At 39.2% G+C, this 20,172-nt stretch overlaps 1 protein-coding gene across 11 annotated transcripts in view; it reads right to left on the minus strand.

Moving 5' to 3' along the window:
- The window catches only part of myo18ab (myosin XVIIIA b), a 166,797-nt gene that overhangs the window by 119,603 nt on the left and 27,022 nt on the right, over positions 1 to 20,172 (minus strand). For 2 of the 11 annotated variants that reach the window (XM_088380157.1, XM_088380158.1), the window contains 4 exons: positions 7,782 to 7,869; positions 4,466 to 4,572; positions 3,293 to 3,469; positions 291 to 501 (listed from right to left, as the gene is read on the minus strand). In XM_088380157.1, coding sequence (XP_088236283.1) covers positions 291 to 501; positions 3,293 to 3,469; positions 4,466 to 4,572; positions 7,782 to 7,869 — 583 coding nt within the window. Of the gene's footprint in view, positions 1 to 290; positions 502 to 3,292; positions 3,470 to 4,465; positions 4,573 to 7,781; positions 7,870 to 8,472; positions 8,539 to 10,367; positions 10,431 to 15,309; positions 16,447 to 16,680; positions 16,713 to 17,017; positions 17,404 to 18,686; positions 19,216 to 20,172 lie in introns of those variants that run through there. The other 9 variants (XM_088380160.1, XM_088380164.1, XM_088380159.1 and 6 more) reach the window with 9 other exon arrangements.

Below are 20,172 nucleotides of genomic sequence, written 5' to 3' on the forward strand. Positions count from 1 at the left end.
ATATGTTGTATGTGCCCCCACTAGTCTAAACATGGCATTCTGATTAATATTACATTTGTAGAATATGAGTTTGCGGCTCAGTTTCACAAAACTGGTGAGCCGTAACCTGTGACCTGGCAACTGTGATGACAGCAAGTGGTAAAATGGCCGCCCTCTGAGATAGGTAAAAACAGGTGGATTCTGCCTGTTTAATTCATATTCCAGAAATAAAACATTGGGCTGCACAGACAATATTATTACAAAAAAAATTGGGGTTTACTACCACTTTAAAAAGTATAATTAATGCTTACCAGAGAAGATTTTGCCTGTGCTGCCAGCAATAGAGACCAAATACTGGACAAGGTGCTGGCAGTTGGTGGTTTTGCCACTGCCAGACTTTCCAAGTAGTACAATCGACTGGTCTTGCCTTGTGGTGAGAAGATTACGGTAGGCCGACTGGGCCACAGAGTAGATATGGGGAGCCGTTTCTTCACGCCGACACCCTTTAAACATGTGCATCACCTGATGGAGGAGGACGTAGTATCAGTACTACCGTGTTGGCCAGAATATAAGACGATGTTTCTTGCATTGAAATAAGACTGAAAAAGTGGGGGTCGTCTTACATTCAGGGACAGTATACCCATTCACTTGTACGTAGCGGTAAGTTAAAAGTTGCCGGTATCGACTGAGTATGTTGCTGTGATCATGTGCGTCTTTGACACAAAGTGAGTATAGTCAAACCTCGGTTTTCGAACATCACAGTTCTCGAACAAATCGTAATTCGAACGAAAAAGTCGAGATTTTTTGGCTTTGGTTGTCGAACAAAAATTCGGAGGTCGAACCTCGCGAGATGAGCCGGGAGGACCCGAGAAAACCCGACCGCACGACCCGGATGCCGAGTGACTCCGTTCGTTATTGTATTTTCGTTACTTTGAGGATTGTATTAACCCCTAATCATGCCTCCAAAGAAAACAAGTGGGAGCAGTAAAGCCATCCTAAAACACAAAGACGCTCTTAAAGCAATGCGACAGTGAGCGCCCGGCGCGCTGCAGTTGCGCGATCGGGCTAAATTAAGCTCCCTGCGCACTGAGGTCCACTAACATTTTGGAAAGCACATCAGGACTTTAAAAATATTTTCTAAATTTCAGCGACGGCTCAGTCACAATAATGCGTCCAGCGCGGTGCAGTTGCGCGGTCTGCAGCGCACTACGGTTGCGCCTTCGGCAGTGCGCTGCAGTTGCGCGATCGGACAAAAATGCGCAAATGAAAAAAATGCTTAAAAAAGGCGTTTTTTTTTTTAGTCTTGGAACGGATTAGGTTTTTTTCCATTATTTGTAATGGGAAAAACTGATTCGGAATTCGAACTATTCACTTCTCGAACCGCCTTCTGGAACGGATTGTGGTCAAAAACTGAGGTTTGACTGTATATACATTTCATTGTTACTACTGTCCACTGTTGTGCCGTTTGTCCGATCGCGGTTTGCTTCGTGTGCGTGCCGTTTGATTGACAGCTCCGGCGCGCTCCTTTAAGTTTGCCTCGCATCGTACGAGCAGCGTACACGCATGACTACAGCCGTTACGCAGCGACACGGCGACTAACGGTCGCCAGCAAATGTATTTTGTTATCTCGATAACTTGTGTTTGGTTTGTTGTCGAGAGTATTTCATTTATGGTTATTTAGTATAGCGGAACCGTTATGTACAGTTAGTTCTGTAATGTGTGCCGTTTACCAGTGTTGTGTGGCGTCAGAAGTTGAGCGTTGACTTACGTGCTGTATTTCTGTCTGTTGCAGAACCACACACACACACACCCTACACACCCTTCACACGCTTCAAACAATAATCACACACACAAGAATCACATTCACACACTCAAAGACTCACCCATGTACACTACACACACCTGCTCTCACATCCTTACGACCAAACATGTGCCTATACCCTTTTGCCAGTTTGTCAGTTTGCCTGTATGCCCCTATGAGCCATAGTGCCTGTTACTATGATTAATTCAATAATTCAGTAAAGTAATCAAAACTGAACCACGTCTTCCCTCCTGTGTTCTGACCGACACCCGGGAGCAAAAAGCGCATAACCATCCGAGCCAACCCCCTCGGTCCTCAGGCTCCCCAACAATAGCGGTAGCAGTTTGCATTATTTTATTGCAATGTTTTTCCTTATTCAGATTTGTTTCAAGACTACAGTTACAGTTAGACTTCACTTTTGTTGTTTTATCACAGCAGATTGGATTATTTACATTTTAAAAACCAGAAGCCATTCATTTACAAATGTGATTGCACTTTAGTTTACATATTTAAATGTTCAGATATTAAGATGTGATAGACAGTTTTTGCATGATTTGAATGAGGCAAAATAACATGCTTTTTCTCTCGAATATATTGTTATGATCATTTGTTTCAGATACAATCATTTTCTGTACAAAAATTAAATTTGGTGTTCAAAAAGTCTTTTTTCAAACGAGTCTTGAAAAAGAGGGGGTCGTCTTACAATCAGGATCATCTTATATTCAGGCCAATACGGTATATGACATTTTACGGTTGCCTAAATTTGACAGCACTGAGTAAATCTCTGAGGCCACCTAACTGCTTCACTGCCTTAAACTGCTTGCATATTACAGTATAAATATTACATTTCTGCGGGAATTTTGAATGGTACTGCTGACTCCTGCAAGTCTGAAACCCCCATTTATAAAGGCTTTGTGGGGATTCGAGGTTGCCCTGTACTACTTTTACATTTGTTGTCAATGAAAAGTAAAATGTACCAATCGTCAAATTACAAATCATTAAAAATATCTAGAAAAGATTAATTTGGGAATTTTATTTTGAAAATGTGATTTTTTTCTGGAGTAGGTATGAGCTGAACAGTTTTAAATTGGAACGAACAAAAAAAAACGTAAGTAAAGTACGTAAGTAAACGTAAAGTAAAATGGACTACCCACAGGTATAAAACTACCTACAGGTATTGTCCTTTGCGCAAGTGACTCTAAGTTTGACTGCAAACATGAGCAATGGTTATAGGTTGCCACAGAAAGTAGATCTATCCATGTCAAATGAGTTACATTTTTTCAGGGCTTTAAATGTTGTATTTAATCTCCGACCTTTATGCTTTTTAACTTTGGCAGCCCTAATAAAAACATTTATAACGTGTAATTTTTTTAAACGGCAGCCTTGTTTATTCATTAATTTAATAGCCCTGCCCTGCATTTTGAAAAAAACGAAACATAAAAGCAGCTTATTCATCTTTTAATTTCTTTGGCGATTACTGTCGTCTATGTTTGAGATATATTTGTCAGTTACCTTTTCTGAATACATGGAGGCTGTACTGACAGGGTTAATGACCACCATGTTGGGTCCAGCATAGGAGTGGATGAGGTTTCCTCCATAGCGTTGCCGCAAGCAATGCATCACACTGGATTCATTAAGATAGAGCAGCAAAGCCAGATCCTCGGACCGATCGTATGATGGAGGGTTGGCCTGAAACAAGCAGGTTAAGTCAGAAAATAAATATTTGGATCCATGTAAAATATGTGCAACAAGCTATACAAAAAAACAATCATTTTGGAAAAGTTTACATTTCATCCAGAAATGAGAAATGTGTGTATAATTTTTTGTTACACCACCTTTGTGGTTAGGTTGAGTACCGTATTTTCCGTTTCCGTGGTGCACTGGTTCGGAAGTCGAAATTTGGTTTGTCAGTGGATGCAAAGAAAACGTGAAATTGTTTTCCACATACTTCTGAAGTCTTTATCCCAAACATAAATATTTGATACAGTATGGGTTACTCTAAGAGTAAGTGCACAACTGAAGCACATCTCCCTTCTAACAAAGTCAAACTGTATTCATGCTGAAGTCTGTTTAATGACATATGTGTCTACCTTTCCATTTTAAGCGATCGTCTTACACAACTTGGGAGCTTGTTGCACTGTCGGCAATTTGTGTGATTACAAGAATACTCAATTGTTTTTTAAACTGGCTTTCCCAGACGAGGAAAAGGTCTGTTGTGATTCTCCAAAGCTTCAAGTGCCTACCCCAGAATGAGGAACACAGAAGCATGAAGCAGAGAGCCGTTTTACAAGACCACCTTAACCATGTACATGTACTCCTCGTCATTTCATGGACGAAGCACGTCGCTATACTCGCATTGAATTTTGTGCTGAAGTACTCGCCGAGTGAGTGCCACAATAACATCGGATATTGTTTAAATATGTGTGCGAGACTTTAGTATTTGTCAAACTCTGAAATTATTAAAAGGATCGCCACAATATTATGGATTTTAAGGACAGTAATCTGTTTGTCAGTAAGCTGGAGTGAGCGCCTGTGGCAAGGAAGACGTTTTGCTCATGATATTGCTTAAAAAATGCAATATAGAGGGTGTGTTAATGATGAACTGTGATGAATTTTGAACTCGCAAGGGAATACTGGAGAGAGATGAGGCAGTCATCTATTTTTCTCCTTGATTCTTTCACTCACCTTTTCAATATCATCCTCATCCACATCAAGTATTGTCCCATCATGCTCTAGTTGGATTTTCACCTTGCCTTCTTGCAGGGACCCTGGCACAGTTTTTACCACCGTTGCTGCGCATAGAGCAAAGACGACAATAGTTTCACATTAGCCACCATACATTTGTGTCAGTCATATATACACTTGAGATGTTACCAACAGGCAAGGAGCTACATGATAATGAAATGAACAGAAATCAGGGAAGGAGAAGGAGAAGAAAAAAAATAGAGGAGAAGGAGGAGCAGTAGAAGCATCATAAGGAGAAGCAAGAGAGGGACAAGGAGATGGAAAAGGAGAAGGAGAAGTTATTAACCGTACCAGGTAATGCTGAGATTTTTTTCACCAGCAAATATGACACGTATAAAACTACATATTTAAAATTAATCCAAGAGAATTGGACTGTATGCAGACAATGAAGGGGGGTAATAAAAAGCCATTAAGCGAGGCATGGTGTAAGTACATTTTAGTTTATCACGCATGATCATTCATTTTCATTGCTGCTCTTTACATGACTAATGTGCAAAGATTGTAGAGCAATGCTAAATAAAGCTTCGACATTATAGATGCATGTAACTAGTATATTCACCTAAAATGCATTATATAACGATGTGATAATACTGATGACTGTAATAATCTTTGTTCATACCCTTTCATCTCTAACAGCCTTGAAACAATCATTAAATCATATCAACATTTTATCATTTTTGCCACATTGGTCTTTTCAGTAGTAACATTTGATCACTTCATGAGGCACCCCTAAATAAGCAATCATAACCTTAAACACCCAGAAATACTTTTGTCCAAACAATGCTGTACACATCTAGTTAGTGTGAAGGCGAAGGCTTATGTTATTCTACTCCATTCACTTTATTCTTCTTCTTCTATTTTATTCTCCTCACTTTTTTGTCCTTCAACTACTTCCACATAATTCAACCGATTCACTCCATTCCACTTTTGACGTATTCCAAATATTCATGACATGAGCGCTTGCATTTTCTCATTCCAAAAATTTTCCGTTTTCGCAAAATTCGCAAATTTACAACTAATTTTTCCCCATTCATTCTTAATGGCACATTCAACATTTCACATTTACGTCGTTCCAGTTTGAAATTCACATCATTCAGCACATTCAAATCACATTCGGAAAGATTCTCGACATTCCCAAAATTGCCAAATTAAAAAAATTCACGTTTTCACATTTAAAATTTCCGCAAAATTTCACAAAATTTCATTTTTCACCTCTAATTTCTACATTTTTCAACCGATTCAACCCGTTCCAACTTTCAACTGTTCATCTTTTGCTTACCATATTCACCCCCTTCACCCCACTTCCACTATGCTTACCCAGTTCACCCCTTCTCCCCTACTTCCACAGTGTGTCAGCCATCTTGAATTGACCCAGAAGTGCCCCAAAATGAACACGAAGTGAACCGGAAGTGCCCCAAAACAAACAGTAAGGGCCCGAAATGAAAAGGAAGTGCCCCAACATGAACAGGAAGTGAACCGGAAGTGCCCCAACTTTAACATGAAGTGAACCGGAAGTGCCCCAAATCAAACCGGAAGTGACCTAAATTGAACCGAAGTGCCCCAAATCTAACCGGAAGTGACCTAAATTAAACTGGAAGTGCCCCAAATAAAACCGGAAGTGACCTAAATTAAACTCGAAGTGACCCAAATAAACCAGATGTGACCTAAATTAAACCTAAAGTGACACAAATAAACCGGGAGTGACGTCAGCTAAACCAGAAGTGGCCAAAATAAACCGGAAGTGACCTTAATTCAACCAGAAGTGCCCTAAATAAAACCAGAAGTGACCTAAATTGAACATTTGCTCTAACTTTTAAATTTTTGTCCGATTCAACCCGTTTCAACCTTAGAATTTCAAAGTGAACCTATTTAACCCGTAGTTTTCGCTTCGTTCCAAATTTGAAAAAATTCTAAATTTTTTTAAATTCCCATTCATTCTCTATGGGGCATTCAACATTTGCTCTAACTTGTACAATTTTTGTCCCATTCAACCCGTTTCGACTTTAGAATTCCAAAGTGAACCTCTTAAACCCGTAGTTTTCGTTTCGTTCCAAATTTCAAAACATTTTGGCGCAAATTTTTTTTTTAAATTCCTATTCATTCTCTATGGGGAACATTTGCTCAAACTTTTCCAGTTTTTGTCCAATTCAACCCATTTAGACTTTAGAATTCCAAAGTGAACCTTTTAAACCCGTAGTTTTCATTTCGTTCCAAATTTCAAAAAATCTTGGCGCAATTTTTTTTTTTAAATTCCCCTTCATTCTCTATGGGGCATTCAACATTTGCTGTAACTTCTACATTTTTCAACCGATTCAACCCATTTCAACTTTAAACTGTTCATCTTTTGCCTACCTATTCCACAACTTCCCACTTACCAAAAATTCCACATATTCAATTTTGAAATTCACGCCAATTTTTCCCAATTTTCATTTTTTTTGACCGATTCAACCAGTTCCAACTCTCAAATGTTCATCTTTTGCCTACCTATTCCACAACTTCCCACTTACCAAAATTTCCAAATTTTCAATTTTGAAATTCACGCCAAATTCTCAAAAATTTTGTTTTTCCCTTCTAATTTCTACATTTTTCAACCCGTTCCAACTTTAAACTTAGCTATCCCCAAATATTTATTCAACCTCTTCGCCTTCACACGCAATTTCTCCATAAATTGCATTTTCTAGTTACATAGTAGACTTCCAAAAAGTAATTGAGCGTTATCTTCATCGTCCTCCTCCTGTGCACTAAACCCATCAGTATCTACTGGCAAAACGTCAGCAAAAGTTCCTGTTTGCTCACATGAAGACAGTTTTTCTATTAGATTTCCCGCCGCTCATCATGTAAGATGCCCACTGAACCACACAACTGACTCACAGTTGACACAACAAGACGAGCACCACCTCGGACAGGTTCTTGGTTTACTGTGACATTTACGGTAATTTCAGTGGTCAGATGTGACGAGACTATCAGTAAATGTGTGACATGAAGCTTGTTAGTAAAAATCCATAATCACGTCACATTCAAAGCCGTGGGTTCAAAGTGAGGGGAAAAAATTGGCGTCTTGTCGTCCAGACATTATGGCGATGTCTCAATAATCCAGGTCTTTCACAAAGGCTTGTGGGAAATTACTGTTATTTCATAGTACCACATGGAGCCCAGATGCTTTTGCGTCATTGCGACCCACAAGTAGGAGGATATCATGAATTAGGATCATCTTGTAATGGTTCAAACCAGGACATGCAAAGCAGTGTTAACTCACCCAGGGAAAAGCCCTCCTTATGGACCAGCCAGACCTTCTCAGAGCCATACCAAGCCCGCTCTGCTGCTATCTGCTCCTCCGTCTTTACCTAAGTGACAAAGAGACAATAAGTGACCAAGGCATCATGGAGATGACTTTAAGTCAGCCTGGTGTCTTTCCAGTTCCACACCACCCCGAACAGAAGGTGGATCATGCAGTGAAAAATAGACTGAAGAAAGTCCATTGAGCAATACATGCTCCTTCAAAGTCATATCTATAAGTGTGGAAAGCACATCAACACACCTCCATCCATCAATTATCAATGGGCAAAACCACAATGATAAAATAAGCAAAGCTTTTATTTTTCAAAAGGAGACACATTATTACAAATGATTTTCACAGTGTAAAACAACTCCCTGGTGTCTAAATAAAATGTTCAACATTCTTCTGTCAAAATTCAAAAAAATTATTTGTTGTTTCAAATTTCATGAGTGAGGAGGCAAGTCAGAAGCAGTGCTGTTTGTTAGTAAGAAATTGAAATGTAAATTTTCCATAATATGTCCCCTTTAAGCTAGGCATGATTATTGACAACAAAAAGGTGACTCGGAAAAATTACACTCAGCAGGCAAAACGGGTGACTGTAACACAGCACAAAACAGTGATTTGTGATTTTTGTGTGGAGCTATAAACTCAGGTATCGTGCAGATCAGACCTGGGACTGCTTAGAAGCAGCATGAGATGACTGAAGGAGGGCTACAGAGTCCTCTTCCACTGATTCCTTTTGGCCAGTAAAAAGGAGGTTAGAGTTCACATATGAGCAAAGAAAACATGGGAACATGTGAAATAGAAACAATACAGAGTAGTTTTTAAATATTTAAAATATCGTTAGCAAATTACATTGGACATACTGGTCATACTGGACACTAACTGGTCTAAAATCCCCTTTTGAAGTAATATTTGTGTATTCAACTACAGCACAATATTGTAGTGTAGGAAAATTACAGTCACAATTGAGAGACGAATATAGTACATGCATCATATGTGAGTATTATTCATCTATTTTCATAGATACAAGATGCAAGTATCTCCTGTCAGCTAATCAGTTGACTGGAAGCAGTTACACCACGTTATCACAAAAAGAAAGCTCATGCCAAAGGATCATTATAGAAAACCATGACTATTTTAACAACCCGTTAAGGGAATTTTTTTTATCTGATTAAGAAATTGACCACTAAAATACGCATGAAAAAAAATTGGGCCACAATATCCAACCCAACGTCCAATCAGCCCATAAATAGATAGAGTAAAAATACACTAATCCCTCGCTACATCGTGGTTCATTTATCACGGCTTCAGTACATCGCGGATCTTTAAAAAAAAAAATTAAAAATAATAATAATAAATAATAATAATAAATAATAGTAAATAATAATTAATAAATTAATACAAAATTCAAGAATACAAAATAAAAATTCTAAATTGAGGAATTATGGCACAAAAGTTGCCCGCACGCCAGCAGAAGGCAGGGAGTGCCCACACAATTACAGTACGTACACTTATAAAAAAGGTTGTTATAATAAGAGTGCTAAAAACATATTGTGTATAGTGTTGTACCTTGTCATATAAAAAAATATAATAAAAGAGTTCTAAAACATATTTACAGTACATACACTTGTACCTTGTTATAAAAAAGTTGTTGTAATAATAAGAGTTCTAAAAACATTTACAGTCTGTATAGCTTAGCTACATCTACATATGTTACACACACACACACACACACACACACACACACACACACACACACGCGCACACGCGCACACACACACACACACACACACACACACGTGTATCATATTTATATTTATATTAGTTATACATTATTTTCTGTATGTCATTTATACTATTAATATAGTATTTACATGCTTGAAACCATTATTTAATGTTCTAATGATAACATATGCACTTATACGGTTTAATATACATTTATTGATACACAAAAAAATGCATGTATGTTAAAAATGAGAGGGTGACACAGATCACCTATTGCGGGTGGTCTTGGAACCAATTGTCCGTGATAAACGAGGGATTACCGCATATTTTTCTCACACAATAAAGACCAAATAACAGTAAATCTTAAACCATCAACAAGCACACAGAACAAAATGTAGTTTTGTAGTTTAATATGATGTGCAGAGTATATTAATGCATGCTTTGAAAGATGGATCAGTGACACACCAAATTAAAATGGTATCCTTCAAATGTGAAATGAACCAAATACAGAAATCACACTGCAACGACGGACAGGAGAGTGACAGGCGCTCTGCCTTCACTTTCCTTTGTTGTGTTTCTTTTTAAATACAATAGTAATAAGCATATGAGGAATGGCAACCACGGGTTAATTTGCAGAGCAAGTTAAGTTGCCATATTCATTGATGATGTCAGATAACAGACCAGCAATACCTTCGCTATGACAACCATGGGAGTTTATGTTGGTTAGTTTGTTATTTTCTTCTTTCACGAGATCAATGCATACATCACAATAAAACAACTCCCCAGAAAGCAAAATGCACACTCCGCACAATGCAAACGGACAGTGCAGACATTTACAGGTGCACTGAAGATCCTCATTAGCCGTTTTCGAGCCTCCTCGGTGGGACTGATCAGTGTTACCTATAGGCCAAACAGAATTACATTCACTCCGAAGGCACTAATGCAAAAATTACAAAAAGTATAGAATGGCAGACAACTCAGGGCAAGTTAATTACCAGCTTATGTGTCACTCAGATGGTAGGAACAAAGACCACGTTGATTTTATACAGATGAAAGTGTCTCCAAAAACATCACCAAATGTATTAAGTTGAAAGTGAATTATTAAACTCTGTCAAGAATTTGGATTTAATTGAGTGTTTGCATGAAATGTGTAATTTTTATTTTATTGCCTTGTGCTTTTTTATCCTCTTTGATTTGTTGTTTCACTTTTGTAGTTAACTTAAGTTTTGTTGCTTTTATGTAGCACAAAATATTTTTATGAAAAGTGCAAGACAAAATGTGCGATGTATTCTTCTTCTTTCCGGTCATTTTTAATGTTTTTCTTTTTATTTTAAGTGTACCGTAATTTCCGGACTATAAGCCGCACCGGACTCTCAGCCGCACCAGCTAAAATTCGGGGATATTTTAGTTTTTTTCTTACATAAGCCGCACCGGACTATAAACTGCACGTGCACACGAGTTTTTTACAAAGGAAGACAGTACACAGAAAGCCTTTTTAAAGTTTTAATAACATACTTTAACATGTCTTTTTAAACATTGCCTGTGACGCAGCAGTAGTACCGCAGCAACACGGAAGTGTGCACGCAAGTTATTAACAAAGAAAGACTGGACACAGAAAGCTTTTTTTAAAGTTTTAATAACATACCTTAACATTTCTTTCCAAACACTGCCTGTGACGCGGCAGTAATACCGCAGCAACACAGAAGTAACACAGCACGAATAGGGTTTGATTAAATAAAACATACCGGTAAAAGTCACTGAGACGCGGCGGTAACACAGCAGCAACATGGTAGCACAGCACTAACCAGGCTGGTTAAAAAAAACATACCAGTAAAAGTGAAAACAAACGCCGTCTTCATCTTCCTCCTGTGCACTAAAACCATCGAAGTCTTCCTGCCCAGTGTCCGATTGGAATAGCGTTAGATATCCTTCGCCTCACACTTTCTCAGTCTCTCTTTTGTCGTCGCTTTTATGCATTTCTTCGAGTGTGATGAGGGTCTGTTCATGCTAATCTTATTCATGCACAAAGCACTAAATTACATTAAACTAACGAGCGACACGTATAGCTCCAGAGTAGACGGGACCACGAAATAAAGAAAAGGGTGCCGCAACACAATGTCATCAACATCAACTGCCTTTACCTTAAAAGCGGCATCATATGCATTTCTTTTGTCCCCCATAATGACGGTTTGTGTATAAAAGCTTCCTTTCAGTAATGTCCGTCTTGATCGCGTTCTGCGTGATGCGCGAAATGTTGTAAACACAAACTAGCACGTCTTCTTCGGCGCATTATCTCTTCTTCGTCTGTCTCGCTCTTGCTTCCTGCTAGAGCGCCCCCTGGAGGCCGGAGGCCGTAAAAATCCATAAGTACGTCGCGCCACCATTTAAGCCTCAGGGTTCAAAGTAACCTTCTGAATAAAATGCATTAAAAGTTCACATTCATTACAACTTGTTTTTGGTGAGCAAAATGTCAGAAGAATTGAGTTTAAATGCTGATAGATTGGGTTTTAATACAATGCAGATGGTCCAAACAGCGCCACTGCTTTGTGTAATCTCTGAGTCACATGCCAGAGTAAGAGAAAGGGTTTAGAGCACAGGTGTCAAACTCAAGGCCCGGGGGCCAGATACGGCCCACCACATCATTCTATGTGGCCCGCGAAGACAAATTGTGCATCAAATTCGTGTGTCATTACTAGAATTGCAAATTGTCTTTACTTTTAATAATATCTTTTTTTTTTTTATATTTGACCAGTTTTTACTCATCTGATTTGTAGCTTTTACTGTATATAATGAGGTGCTCATACATTTATTTGGGTTGACAGTCATAATTGCCCTCCGAAAGAAGCTATTACTACAATGCGACCTGCGAAAGAAATGAGTTTGACACCCCTGGTTTAGAGCCCTTTGACGCAGGTCACCGAGCGTGCATTCCTACTAAAGCTCATAATAGTCACAAGCAAGACAGCCAGAATAAGCAGCAGCCATAGTAGTGTTTCAAAATAGTATATATTTTTTTCCTTCTAGATACCGCACAACAGTGGTCCACAGTCTTTTTACGAGTGTATAAAAGTGATCAAGTCATCACAAAAATCACGAAAAATATCTTATACAAGCCGCACCTGACTAAATGCCGCAGGGTTCAAAATTTGGGAAAAAAGTCGCGGCTTATAGTCCGGAATTATGGTATATGCTATTTTATGTTGTACGTCGACATTGAGTGCCTTGAAAGGTACCTTATAAATAAAATGTATTATTATTACTCATGAAATGTGATCTGTTCTAATTTAAGTCCCAACAACAAACACTATCTGCTTAAATTAATGCCACAAAACATTTACGGTACGTTTTCAACTTTTTAACGAACACACGATGTAAAAAGTCACAGCGCACGGTGGAAAACGAACGTGAACCGCAAATTGGTCCAGAATTCCTTCCGACCATTGTCCAACGCAACAATTTTATCGCTTTAGTCATGAGGTTTACATAGGAATAGATGGGCTAAAAACAGGTAAAGTTTCCTAAGAAAAAAAAAAATTAAAAAATTCATCATTCAAAATGGATATAGACAAGGAGTGTTTGCACAAAATAGTTATAACGGACCAGCATAGCTGAAACTATCTTGAAATCTACTCGGTACCAGATCAGAAAAAGAATTGGTGGTATTAAGCATTAGTAATTGAAACCGTACCTCTATTAGTCAGACCTAGAATATGTCATCCATGCTTATATTTTATCCAGGTTCGATTACTACAATGCACTGTACACTGATTGGAGAGCAAGAAATCTGCACATAGATGTTTAACGTCAACAATTCACACAAGCTCATTACACCAGTACTTGGTGTTCTTTAAAGGCTACCTGTGAGTTTCAGAATTGATTCGATACTTCAAACAACCACCAAGTTACAACTGCAGCTGACCGCAGCTGAGGCCTGGCAAAGTATCTTCAGGGAGCTCAGGTTATTGACTGCAAAAGTTCCAAGTTTTAAAGAATTATGCAGGTTTTAGAAATTCAGGAGTTATCACTGCAAGAGGAACCCCAAATTTTTCTTTTAACAATGTTCTGTGCATCCCAACGTGTCAAAACACAGTGTTCTGATTAATGTTTCGATTGTAGAATATGAACTTAACAGGCTAAATCCACCAGTTTTTAACCATCTCAGGGGGTGGCCATTTTGCTATTTGCTCGGCCCTCACCCACCTGGAGAGAAAGGACTCATATGTGAGATTGCTGTTTGTGGACTTCAGCTCTGCCTTCAACACCATTGTGCCGCAGAGACTCATCTGCAAACTCAACGAGCTGGGCCTCAGTACCTCCCTCTGTCCTGGGTACTGGACTTGCTCTGTCAGAGGCCTCAGGTGGTGCGTGTTGGCGACAAAATCTCCGCCTCTGAGCACGGGGGCCCCCCAGGGCTGCATGCTCAGTCCATTGCTCTTCACCCTGCTGACGCATGACTGCACTGCGACCTACAGCGACAACCGCATAGTGAAGTTTGCTGACGACACGACTCTGGTGGGTCTCATCACGAAGGGCGACGAGACTCGGTACAGGTCGACCTTCTGACCACGTGGTGCAGGGACAATAACCTCCTGCTGAACGTAAACAAGACCAAGGAAATCGTTGTTGACTTCCGGAAGGTTCACACAAAACACCTGCCGCTGATCATCGACGGTGCTGTGGTGGAGAGGTTGAGCTGCACCAAGTTCCTGGGGGTGCACATCAGTGAGGACCTCTCCTGGTCCGCAAACACCGCGTCACTGGCAAAGAAAGCTCAGCGCCGCCTGTACTTCTTGCGGAAGCTCAGGCGTGCATGTGCTCCTCAGGCAGTCCTGTCTACATTCTACCGTGGCACCATTGAGAGCGTCCTCACCAGTTGCATCACTGTCTGGGGTGGTAGCTGCACTGAACAGAACTTGAAGACCCTGCAGCGCATAGTGAATACGGCTGGTAAGGTTATTGGTGCTTCGCTCCCCTCCCTGAAGGACATTTACATCTCCCATCTCGACCGCAAGGCAACCACGATTGCGAGTGATGTGAGTCACCCAGCTCACTCTTTGTTTGACCTTCTGCCCTCTGGGAAGAGGTACAGGAGCCTGCGCTCCCGCACCACCAGACTCGCCAACAGCTTCTTTCTCCAGGCTGTTAGGACCCTGAACTCGCTACCCCCTTCTGCATAGCGTGTGGCACTGTTGCGCTATTTTCTGGAATGTCTGCTGTACGCTCGCTTGCTCCTTTTTGCTCCTCTTATTTATTTGTTGTGTTATTCATTCATTATTTATTCAGCACGCTGTTGTTTACTTGTTTACTTGATTGTCTATTGTGGGCCATGTCTTGTCACCATGGGATAGCGGGGAACGAAATTTTGGTTTCTTTGTGTGTCTTTGGCATGTGGAGAAATTGACAATAAAGCTGACTTTGACTTTGACTTTGCTGTCGACTGAAAATGTCATCACAGTAGCCAGGTCTCAGGTCACACCCAATCATGGCTCAGCTTCAGAAATCCAGTGAGCTGTGATGGGTTCTGACCAGAGGTTGGTAACCATGATCTCATTTTCAGTCAACAGCAAGTGGCAAAATGGCCGCCCCTGAGATGGATAAAAATGGGTGAATTTTGCCACTTACCTCATTCTACAAACACAATATAAATCAGAAGGCCGTAATTAGACAAGAGGGGGCACATCAACATATTGTAAAAATATATTGGGGTTTACTTCCCCTTTAAAATTGTAATTTTCTATTTTTATTTTCTATTCTGAAGATCATCGTAATAAAACAATACCTCTTGTTTTCCGACAGCTGGCTGATGAGTGGGACTGACTTCTGGTGCAGAAGGCATAGGGCGAGAGCTGACACTTTGATGAGGATGGTTCACTTTAGGATGCTGATTGCTTGAGACATGATGACATGATGGATGAAGTGAGGTCTTTTTTGGAACTGCTGCAATTTCTGCATTCGTAGGGATGGATTTTTTAGAAGCTGTTGGTCTAGTAACAGGTATAAAGCCTGGAGGTGGACGCAAAGACGTAGGCTTGGGTGCTGGGATGAAGCCAAAGACCTGTGGCAAAGATGTCGGTCTGGAATGGGAGGACTTGGTAAAATGTGGCGATGGAATTGATTTATTTGAAGGTGCGCCTTCTTCAGTCACAGGGATTACTGGTGATTGTACAGGAGGACATAAATTGTCCTCTTGAGACTTTTGGGAGTCTGTATCCTCTTTCATCTCTTTGTTGGTCTCAACTTGCTTTTTCTCCACATTATCAATTTTATTATCCAGTTCTTTTGTTTCTGCATGGTCACCTATACGTATTCTCGATCGAGGTTCTCTTGTCCTGCCTCTCATCATCAAGTTGGTTGATCCTCGAGAAATGTCTTCTTTGTCTTCTGTTTTGATTGTTTCGTGTTTAAAAGAGAATGCAGACATCAGCGGGCTCTTGGACACAGAAGTTGGAGCAGTACCATTTCTGGTTACTTCTGGAATTTCTGATGCATGTGTTGGTACAGTTGTTTCTTCTACCTCCGAGGGCAGGACTTTCCTTACAACACGACGTACTACTTTCACTACTTTCTTGCGAGTCAGACCTTGATCATCTGTAGAGTCCGGCAAGCTCACACATGGTGCAACATCATTTTGTTCTTGCTTACCATTTGTAATCAGGTTTGGGGACACAGAATTATGTCTTGCTTCAGGACTCCTAAACCGCTCTGCCATCTTTGATGATGATGATGGCTCAGGGCTTTTGAAACGTTCTGGCACTTTAACAGGTGTTCTGACTCTAGGTGGCGAGGGACTCCTGACTCGACCAACCACGTCTGAAGATACAACGGCTGGGGGGCTCAATGCCCGGTATATCCCCCTTCCAGGGTCAAGAGCAGGAACAGACTTGGCTCGGTTGGACAGCCCATCACTAGTATCTGACTACTCACAGAGACGAACAAGGGGAGAAGGAAGATCCAGTATGATGTAGTAATCATACAATGTCAATCATCCATTTTACTTTAAAAGAGAAAATGTAATGCTAAATTATTATTATTATTATTATTATTATTATTATTATTATTATTGTTACTGGTGATCAATCTTAAATCATAAACCTAACACACACCTTGCTTGAGTACTAATGTATCTTACTATCAAAAGAAAATCACTCACATTTTTGCTGTCTGGCTTGTTTTCCTCTTTGACCTAAATATTTTAATACAAACGACAGCATATAAAAGTGTTTCTACTTGACATAAAGCATTGTCCACCAACCCATGCAAACCACAAAACGTGCATCATCTTGATTGTTCTTCAAGAGAAATCAGGCAATTTTTATCACCCAAACTTCCACTACTGAAACACCATTAACTATAAATAAATGAATAAAATAAGCATAGACTCTAAAAATCTCTGACTGTCTGACACACAGTGGCGAAATGTGACAGTGTGTTAATTCAAAACGCCATGCTAGGTTAGGTTCATTTGCAAAATTTCCAAGCGAGACTTCCCTTTTGCTCCCAGAAGGAAAAACGAGATGAGAATGCCATCTTGGCTGATCTGCTGTCATGGGCTGTGGGGTTAGGAAGAATGTGAGAATTAAACTAAATGAGTATCTCTGCAACACATAATTGATAGATTTTATCCCTGACAAAAAAAAAAAACATCGGCGCACAATTATTGAACACCTCGACCTTCCCAAAGTGAGTGATGCCTTTAGAATGGGTGGCACTGCAATGCTGGCAAGTGAAATTAAACAATACTCAGCAATTGTTGTTGACTGTAACTAACCATTGAACTACCTAACTTCCTAACTAGACAAATAAATGGTGCGAGCAATGACCACTCACACAGTAGGACATCTCAACCATCCATCAAAATACTCATTCAATGTACCAAACAGCAATGTTCTGATGAAGAAAGTTTGCATTTAAAAATAGAATGATCTATTTCTGTTGCAGAATTTTAAGAGGACTAGCTAGTTGTAATATCAATGCTGTTTTTTTACATTTTGGAAACAGTAAAGCTGAACTTGATTAAAAAACAATCCAATAAAAATATATAATATAGAGTTACTTTTAATTAGTATAGATTTATTTAAAGAAAAGCCATTGTTACTATTTCAAAATATTGAAATATCGTATAGAAATTGCTTTTACCGTATCAAATCGTATAAAAAAAGTCATACGTATCACGCTCTGTCGTTCTGCCCTGATATTGATGCATGTGTTATTGGTCAAAAACTGTATTGGTACACCCCTGATGGAAAGTAAATACTTTTTTTGTCTTAATAATTGACACTGGTTAATTTCCCTCAGCACACTGATCCCGCACAGCACACTGGTTGGGAATCACTGCTGGAACATACAAGCAGCTGTTTCGTGTTGACTCAATGTTGACATGCATAATGTCTATCAGTGCTTAACAAGAAATATCTGCCTCAAATGACTGATCCTGACCAGCTGAAGCTCGGCAGCGCACATAAATAAAATAATGACATCATATATCCCAGGTGTAAGAAGCAATAAGAGACAGATTTTTACGTAAATCATTGGGACAAGAATCACGATTACAACTTAAGATATGCATTGAATTCATAACTAACATTAAATATGTCATAATATCAATACTGGGTCATGCTATAGTGCACCCCAATACCAACGTCAAGATAATATATAGCTGACAAAAAAATAGTAATAGTAAAGATAGGTAGTACTTCAACTGTGTACCCACCCAAACAAAAAAGTCTGATCAATCCATTGTTATTTCAAAAAACTATAGCATAGACTTAATTACTTGAACTAAAATTCATCAGAAACTGAAAATAATCCTTAAAATGTACATTTTACAATAATAAAATTACTATTGGAAAGGGTTGTACAAATAACCCATTACAATCTCACAGAAACAAATCACTACCAGATTTCTCAATCCAATTCGCAGCACATTATCTATAGAAACTTGTGAACAGAAAAACTTGGCAGCAGAAAAGGTGTACTATAGTCTTGTGCTTTAACATACAAATGGGAAGAGAAAATGCCTGTTGGTGTTAAATGCTTCTTTCAGAATGAAAAGCCATATGAGCAGACAACAACTAAATATTCTAAAAATAGTGTTACCAGAGTTGACGTTCTTTTCTGGAAACCTGTCCCTTTTAAACAAATTTCCCAAAACGTTACCTGCTTTTGAAATAATTCCTTAAATCCAGTTTTGTCAGATTGAAAACTAGTTAAACTTTATAAACTGGGAGCAAGCAACTTGTCGGAGCGCAGAGAGAGCATGCATGACTGGAGAAGGTAAGAGCGTTGATAGGCTATTTCTGAACCCGGACAGACAGGAGATTTCGGGACAGCTGTTGTGATATGAGGGTGCTGTGAAGGGGTAAAAATAGGATCCTTTTCTCTTCAGTCAGAGCGGGTCTGCTATGAGCCACCCAACACCCACACAGTCCACTTGGCAGTTGGACACACCACACACTACAACTGATGTCAACTCAACTGCTTCTGAGCATGCAAGTGTGCTTAGGTAAAATACTCTCTTATTGGAATGATGTCAGTGGGTTAATTGCCGTCATGGAGGCTCCGTTTAGGCTAAAGTCAGTATTTAAACTCAACGAAACCCAAGTCCAAAAACGCAGTAGTTTGGAGTGTCTTTTATTGTCTGTCTAACAGGCATTTTGATATGCCACACCTGTGAGGTGGAATTGATTATCTTGACAAAAAAGAAATCCTCATCAACACAAATTTGTAAGATTTGTGAACCAGATTTGAGGGAAATGGCCTTTTGTATTTGGAGAAAAAGATTTAGATCTTTCAGTCTAGCTCACACAAAATGGGAGCAAAAACAAAAGTGGTGTGTTTACTGTGAAAACAAAATTGGTGACCTATAAAATATATGTAGGATCTGACATTCTGAATATTTTACTGGGAATATTTTGGTTTTGTCAAGAAAACATACCAAACGTCACCAGAGCTCCAATACACCAGCCACCAGACTCCAACAACAACAAGAACGTTTTTAAAATGACAGATGAAATCTCCATTTATATGTAAAATATTTTTATATTATTAAATGTATAAAAGACTAAAAATATAAACACACACATTTCCAGTGGAAAAATACCATTTAAAATATCCGGTCATAAAAAAAGGTTTTGGTGGAATATGCGCTGTTTGAAAGCAAATGAAGTGGCAAGGGCTAACTTAAAAACTTGAGAGCACAACATTTATAAATGCTTTTTATTGACTTTTAATTATGCAAAGCTCATTGCATTACCTTGAGTGTAAAATGTGCTGTGTTATAAAGCTCCCCTTTACTTGCCTTCCTGTTTTTCTCCTTTTCTTACAAAAAAGATAAATACATATGCCATACCTTTACAATCTGTTCAATTATCATGTTGTGAACTCCAAAATCCAAATGCTTTTCTCTGTTTCATTATCTCTCTGGTTAACCAAGACATCAGATTCACAAGGCAGTTGTATTCTGCCCTAAAGAATGTTGGTGTGCGGTAACATCGTCTCCCTGTTTGAAATTTTAATGCAGAGAGGAAGGGGCCCCTGGTTAAAAGAAGCAAACTTGCAAAAAAAAGTGCAACCAAGTTAATAATAAATTCTATTCCCTCGCCATATTTCAGCATCTTGTGACAAGTGATTCTTGACTTGAAGC

This window comes from Syngnathus floridae, chromosome 7, assembly GCF_059516105.1.
Source record: "Syngnathus floridae isolate MCC-2025c chromosome 7, RoL_Sflo_1.0, whole genome shotgun sequence".
NCBI classification, from domain to species: domain Eukaryota; kingdom Metazoa; phylum Chordata; class Actinopteri; order Syngnathiformes; family Syngnathidae; genus Syngnathus; species Syngnathus floridae.